Below are 8010 nucleotides of genomic sequence, written 5' to 3'. Positions count from 1 at the left end.
TGCCCAACCTTCCTTCCAAGGAGTGGCTGGTGGGTTTGAACTGCCAGTCTTCTGGTTAGCAGTCAAATGCCTTAGGCACTGTGCCACCAGAGCTTCCTGGCCCTTCATCATAGATGACATATTTTATGGTTTTGGGATATTTTTCTGCAGCCTATTCTGTTTTATCTGACTATTCATGTCCAAAAAAACAAACCAAATTCATTGCTATTAAGTCAATTCCAACTCATAGGGACCCTATAGGACAGAGTAGAACTCCCATAGGGTTTCCAAGGCTATTCCATAGGATTTCCATCTGTCTTTCTGGAAAGACAGATAATTGTCACATCTTTCTCCTGTGAAGCAGCTACCGGGTTTGAACCACCAACTTTTTGGTTTGCAGATGAGTGCTCAACCACTACACAACCAGGGCTCCTTTACTATCCCTGTATTAACACAATTAGTTTCACTTATTAAAATTTTACTTTTATTATCATGAAATATAATGCATATCACTATCTGGTACAGTTACTCTATTTTTATTTTTCAGTATTTTCCTGGCCTGTCTTGAATGCTTAGTTTTTCCTTGTAGAGACAATTGGTGTATCTTAGTAAATGTTGTAGACAGGCATAACTTTACTTTTCTACACCAAATCTAGTATTATGTGCAGAAATTCTGTAATTAGAGTTATTTTAAAAAATAACTGTAAATGGAATATTTCTATCATTCCCCCCCATCCCATTGCTTATTGGTTAAGCAAATTAGTTTGCTGTTTGCATCTAGAGAATATACTGAATTTTGGATATTATTTTTGTGTCCATCTATCTAATTGAATTCTGTTATTGTTTATATTTCTAAGTGAGTCTCTCTAGTTTTCCAGTATACATCATATTGGGAAAAAATGTAAATTTTGCCACCTGCTTTCCAGTTGTCATTTCTTTTTTCTAACTACATTGACTAGTACTTAGAGATCATTGTTAACAGAGAGTGGAGATAATGTACTGTCTTATTTTTTACCTTAAAGAGACTGCATGTAATGTTTCGCAATTAAGCATTGTGCTGGTTTTCAGTTTGATGTCTCTTTGTTTGTCTATATATCTAAAAACTGATGTATTTCAGTTCTTCCATGAGGATACTATTTCACCCTTTTCTAACAAAATATTGGCCTTGTATAATTTCAGTCTGTGGATTAATTTCTTCCTTAAATTGGGAGAAGTATATCCTACCTCTAATTTTTTTTTTTTTTTCCCTGTTCTAATTTTCAGGTCCTATCTTCAGGAACAATCCTACTTCCATAGTGATACTGCCTCGGAAACCCAAGGAGGGGTCGCTATGAGTCGGGTTTGACTCGACAGCACATAACAACAACAACAACATCTTCAGGAACACCGGGATTTCACATTTTGACTTCCATTGTTTCCTTAACCATTGTCTTTTATAAAAATTAAATTTTACTTGACTTGCATAAACTTTTCTCTATATTACTAACTCTTCTTACCACAGAGCACTTTTCCACATATTTTTTCTGTGTTTAATGTGACTATTTATTCCCCAGGTGGTGCAGTGGTTAAGTGTTCACGTGCAAACCCAAGGATCAGCAGTATGAACCCACCAGTCTCTCTGCAGGATAAAGATGTGGCAGTCTACTTCCATAACAATTATAGCCTTGGAAACTCTATAGGGCAGTTGTACTTTGTCCTATAAGGTTGCTCTCGGTTGGAACAGACTCAATGGAAATAGACTTGGTTTTTGATTTTAGGTGACACCGTTAAAGGCTCCACTATTAACCAAATGGTTTGTGATTCAAACCAACCCACAGGTACCTTGGAAGGCAGTCTGGTGATTTGCTTCCAAAAGATCACTGCTTTGAAACCCTACGGAACAGTTGTACTCTGCACGCACGGGTTGCTGTGAGTTGGAATTGAATCAACAGCAACTGACAGTAACAACAATGTGAATCTTAGTTCTGCCTTGTTTTATAATTCTCCTCCATTTGTTTTCTGAGCTCTGTCAAATCACTTTAAGCGTATCCTGTTTTCTTATCTCTTGTTCGAATGCTGAAATTGGTTATGCTTTTCTTCAGAATGAATTTATTTTCTTTAATCTTTGCTTTCTTGAAGAAATACTGGTCCACATTTTCATAGCAATTCTTGTCCTGAGTTAAGACTCTATTCAATCCTGCTGGAAGTGACTAGTTCACAGGAAATCCTCCTGCAATATGGTGTATGTGTAATGGTATAGATAGAACTCCCTTCTACTGATCAGCAAACCTTTTAACCCCTCACTCCATCAAACTGATAGTTTTTTATCAAGAATAATGACATACTACATGCTCTCGTTCAGTCCTATCTATTATGTCATTTTGTTTTCAAACAGAGTTCAAGGGTATTTCATAAGTGCTTTTGCTAACAAAAGGAGCTCAGGTACCACAGTCATTAAAATCACTGGTCTGCTAATCTAAAGGTTGGCAGTTTGACCCTCCCTGCTGCTCTGTGGGAGAAAGATGTGGCAGCTGCTTCCATAAAGATTCACAGCATTGGAAACCCTATGGAGCAGTTCTACTCTGTCCTGGAGGGTTTCTATGAATTGGAATAGACTCCACAGCAGTGGGTTTTGCTTTTGTATTTTTGCTAATACAGACCATGCCATACTAAGGAAGCGTCATTGACTAAGCCCCTCAGGGAGTTCAGGCTCTTAGAGATTTTGAGTGTTCCTAAAACCACTCACTTAGACTTAATTTCATCAAATGGCCAACTCCTTTTCTGTGTCAATTGTGTTTTGGACTGTGACTGTTTCTAGTGTCATATGACAATGGCCTTTCTTATTGATTTCCATTAGTTTGAAAGAAGAAAGCAGGTGAGATTTATCATCTTTAACTTGGAAGTTTTAGCAGTAGTTCTACTAAAGTAATTATTATTTGCCTATGAAATACTTCCCCTGATCTTGGGTTTATTTAGACAAATTTACCTAGGTATTGTAATAGGCGTTTAGCATTGGGAAAGTCAACTGCGAAGGAACTGTTTCAAGTGCTGAGGAGCAAGGATATCTCCTTGAGGACTAAGGTGCGCCTGACACAAGCCATGGTATTTCCAACCACCTTGTATGCATGTGAGAGCTGGACAATGAATAAGGAAGACCGAAGAAGAGTTGATGCTTTTGAGTTGTGGTGCTGGCGAAGAATGCTGAAAGTACCATGGACTGCTAAAAGAACTAACAGATCTGTCCTGGAGGAAGTGCAGCCAGAATGCTCCTTGGAAGCAAGAATGGCCAGACTTCGTCTCACCTATTTTGGTCATGTTGTAAGAAGGGACCATTCCCTGGAGAAGGATGTCATGCTTGGTAGGGTGGAGGGTCGAGGAAAGAGGGGGAGGCCTTCAATGAGATGGATTGATATGGTGGCTGTGATGATGGGTTCAAGTATAGCAGGGATTGTGGGGCTGGCACGGGATTGGGCAGTGTTTCATTCTGCTGTGCATGGGGTCGCTATGAGTTGGAAATGACTCGACGGCACCTAACAACAACAACAACAACATTGTAATAGGATTTTTTAGCCATATTAAATTATTTCATCCTCTTACATAATAAAATTATTTCTGAATTTGATAGAAGATGAAACATTTTAAATATAATCATCAAGTCATTGATCCATGGCACTGTGCTTTGTTGGGGTGGACTCATTTACTCCTCACCTGGCTCCTTTGATATCATGATGTAAAACTTGAGCAAAATGGAGTAAAAATATTGAGTTTTGTTTCTTCTTCAGTAGGACTTTAATTCTCTTAATCATGTACAATATTTTATATGTGAGAAATATTAATAATAAATTTAGTTATTTACATAAAATGTATACCTCAATAAATCAAAATATAATTGCCACCATTATTAGTTAGGTACGATATTTTAAAAGGCCTATAAGAACTTGACAAATGATCTACAGATTATTAATGTATTTCCCTAATTCAGACAACTGCATCGGTATATTAAGCTCTATTCAGTGGTAGCTACTATCCTAATTACACTGTTAATTGAGTAGTCAACATTAGATTAAATGTCTGCAGCATGTTAACCCAATGACAGCAGGAGACAACTCAAGTTGCCTTAGAGGCTCATTCAATTACTCAGTGGGATTCAAGTAACTAATAACTGTAATACTTCTGGAAAAAAGACCAGAAAATCACCAGAACAAGAAGGGTCAGAAAAAACAAAACAGAGATTGAATGGAAAAGCACGCATGACCCAGACCCAGAGTTTAAACGTGCATACATACATGTGTGCCAGGTGTAAGAAACCAAGAGAACAAAGGTAGAAGAAAAGGCAACTGTTAGCAAAGCCAGAGCAGGAGTTAGAGAGAAGAGGCCACAATAAAGAAAGAACAGATTATTGTACAGCTGTGATAAAATGCAAATGTATAAGTACAAAGGGGTAGTAGATATGCTAAAAACAGTGAACAGATTATGCCATACTGAGTGAAATGATTGTCTGAAACAGGTGAATCAACTGTTTGCTGTTTGTTTGCTTGCTTGTTTACTTATATATTTAAACTATATCTTGTTCCAAAAAGACGTTTAAATAAGCTTTCAAAATTGATACATAACAACTTAGAGAAAAGAGTGGGTGAAGGAAAAATAATGAGGATGAGAGAAGAACTGAAACCAATGGCATAATGTTAATAAACAAAATGCATACCACCTGGTTCTATTTAGGTTCCCAACAGCAAAACAGGAAAATGTGATCTCTTGCAAGCTTAACAGGGGCCATAAGAAAAGCAATGCAACTGCTCATCAAAAACACATGAGTCGCAACCTCAGTGATATTTATCTCATGTTTTCAGTCAAGAGGGCAGACTGAATGGTGTAGTAGATGACACTCTCAATGTCACTTCCACAATAAATACAATATCAAATTCTGAGTGATGTTTCCATAATTTCTCTCAGGTCAGCACAAACCATAACTGCATAAATATTTCAAGAAAAGCAATTATGCAAATGATCCTGATAAGCCACTCCCAGATGGTTTGGCTTATCCAAGAGCAAAACAGAATATTCAGAGGACATCATATCCTTTAGATAATCCTCAATGAATATTATTTTCACAACAAATAAGTCATGCATGAGAAAGTCTTTCATATTTCATAATATAGTCATTATTTACCCAAAGATAATTTGCCAAATAATTTCTATCTAGAATATGCAGCCAGTAATTACATATTTTCTAAACTAGACTGCTCATGATTAAATAGCTTCTACATAACTTATTTTATGCAGCAGGTTTCCCTTTTCTTCTCTTGAGAGAGCTACTCTATTTTATAAAATGTGAACTAAAATTATTCTTAGCTATAGCTCCCCAGGTTGTTGTTTCGAGCAGATTTTGTTTATAGGGTCATTTGAAAATGTTATAAACTTGGAGAGATTACAAGTGTGCCTTACACTATTTTATTAAAAATAAGTATCTGAATTCAAAATCCTAACCCTCTACCCAATATTTTTTTTTCCCTATTACACAAGGAAACAAAACTGTTCACTGAAAGAAGTAGTGTTTTTTCATGGAGAATTGTGCATGATCTAGATGGGAAAGGAAATGTTAAATTAATTCAAGTAGTATAGGAACTCTGGTAGTGTAGTACCTAAAGCATTTAACTGCTAAACAGAAGGCTGGTGGTTCAAACCCACCAGCCACGCCTTGGAAGGAAGGCTGGGCAATCTACTTCAGTAGTGATACTGCCTCGAAAACCCAAGGAAGGGTTGCTATGAGTCAAATCGACTCGATGGCAGTGAATTTGGGTTTTTGGTTTAGTATAATGCCAAGGTAATGCAAACAGTTAACACACTCAGCTACAAACCTATAAAAGGGTACAGGTTCAAGTACACCCAGAATGTGCGGTGATCTACTCCCTAAAAATAAGCCTTTGAAAATTCTATGGAGCACAGTTCTATTCTGACACACATGGGATCAGGAGTTGAAATCGACTTTAAGGAAAATGGTGTGGTGATGGTGGTATAGTGCCTAAACATGAGAGGAATAACCCCAGAACATCCACAGAAGCTTGAAAGGTTTAAAGTACCAAAGGTTCCACATGGATGTAATTCATACTAAATGTATATGTAGCATTCCAGAACTTAGGACAGCACATCTTAAGTATTATCCCTACCCATGGCCTTGACAGGTAGACACAGGTAGTTAATGGTAATAAAACATTACCTCAAATCAGCTGCTTTTCCAGTCTTGTTAGTACACAAAACCTCTCTGGTCTGATATCCAATCTGGATGTCCCAATATTTGTTCTCTTGTCTGTTCTGTCTATTTCTATTTCTCTTTTTCTTAATAAGTTCACGGGCTTCTGGATCCTTTACTCCTTTTCCTCTGTCCTTTTCCCGTTCTTTATTCTTCCCATGTCTCCTTGCTTGTCTTGCTTGTCGAGAGTGGGGCATTGAACACGTACTCCAAGGACCCACATGCAAGCTGTACATCCTCTCTTCATCTTCACATGGACTGGATTGGCACACTTGAAACTCTGTCAGGTTTGGACAACCAGAGCCTCCAAACTGAGGGGGTGCCACAACGTGACGTGTCCGGTGCTGTAGCCCACTGCCACATGTCTTTGAACACTCAGACCAGGCAGAAAACTCAGACACAATGCAATCCTGCTGGCAAGGGATAAGGCAGGCCTGTTCCAGAAGAGGCTTGGGCTCAAAGTACTCACAAATGATATCCTCTGCAGGAATGTTTTTGCCTTTCTGGATGCATGTTATGTCTCTCACCTGAATGCCTTCTTCCCCCTTAATGCACTCGAGGGGTTTCTCTAGGCTTTTTGAAATCACGGGCTGACATTGATTCCAGGGGCCTAGCCTCCAGTCATACAACTCCTTGTGCCAGTCACAAATTCTGAAACAATTTTGCTGGTTATTTGGTCTCTCTGCCTGCTTACAGTTTGTATGCAATGTCGTCCATCCTTCCACATGGGCACACCACACAGCCCTGGTCTGAATGCCTCCTGGACCACATTCGTCTCCCATGCATCGGCCCCATGGACCTACAAAACAATACAAGAGTTAACAATGCTACTAGAAGAATACTACAAGTCACTTCATATTCCAGAAAGACGTTTCAAGATCTAGAACATTAACTTCCCTAAAGTGTTATAAAGTAGGTCTCTGTACATGACTGTTGAAAAGTAATGATCGGGACTAAGTATTTTTGCAAAAGGGAACTATGTCAAGGTCTATATAAAGTAACTGCTGGGATAATTTCACTTTGGGTCCTTTTGGGATTACAGAAGGCTCGCTTTTGTTCATTTCCTTATTTTAGGTAATTAGAAGATCCTTGCTCATAAAAGACCTCAGATACTAGTCACAGTGAAGACCCATTACTCCTGTATCACAACTGCCAAATCCATTCCAGTAGCTGCCAAAGAAAACTGTCCCATATGAAAAGCTTTGTCTCCTACAGACTTTTCTTTCCTGGACAATTAACTGTTTGTAGAACGTGCTTTCTTCTACCACTTCATTTTTCAGTGTTATATACTTATGACTGTAAGGATCTAATTGTCATGTACTGTGTGTGCTGACAGAATTTAAAGTGCTTACTTTCTGGTAACCAAAACTAGAAAGTGCCACTTAAGCACCTTCTGCCTTTAAAGTTATCGAAAATTATTTCATCCTCCAAGGAAAGTATAGAGGTGGATAAGGAAATTTAGATTCAATTAAAAGACTTTTGCAATTTTCTGAATGTTCAAGGAGTACTTAGGATATAAACAATTTATTCATTTCTCAGTATGCACAATTTGGTATTATAGAGTTGTTTTATGCTTCAGTCAGTGACTTTACTATGCAATGTGGGCATTTTACTTTAGAATCCTTCTTAGCGCAGACTGAGATCTTATTAAATTTGCATATATTATTTATTTTTCTAAGGTAGACTTTAGGATTTCAATGCTTTACAAAAAAATGTCAATACATGAAGATGAGAATTACTTTAAAACTTTAGAGAAATTTAAATATAATGTAATTACATGATTTTCACAATGTGTCTGATGA

The 8010-nt window shown here is 37.7% G+C and overlaps 1 protein-coding gene across 1 annotated transcript in view; it reads right to left on the bottom strand.

Moving 5' to 3' along the window:
* The window catches only part of THSD7A (thrombospondin type 1 domain containing 7A), a 639499-nt gene that overhangs the window by 342744 nt on the left and 288745 nt on the right, over window positions 1-8010 (bottom strand). Inside the window, exon 2 of the mRNA XM_042781429.1 lies at window positions 6176-7007. Coding sequence (XP_042637363.1) covers window positions 6176-7007 — 832 coding nt within the window. The remainder of the gene's footprint in view (window positions 1-6175; window positions 7008-8010) is intronic.

Source organism: Orycteropus afer, unplaced genomic scaffold (genome assembly GCF_000298275.1).
Source record: "Orycteropus afer afer isolate SDZICR_OR568_19922 unplaced genomic scaffold, OryAfe1.0 scaffold00119, whole genome shotgun sequence".
Classification (NCBI taxonomy): Eukaryota; Metazoa; Chordata; class Mammalia; order Tubulidentata; family Orycteropodidae; genus Orycteropus; species Orycteropus afer.
The sequence above is the reverse complement of the archived record's forward strand: the minus strand, read 5'-3'. Positions and strand labels throughout refer to the sequence as shown.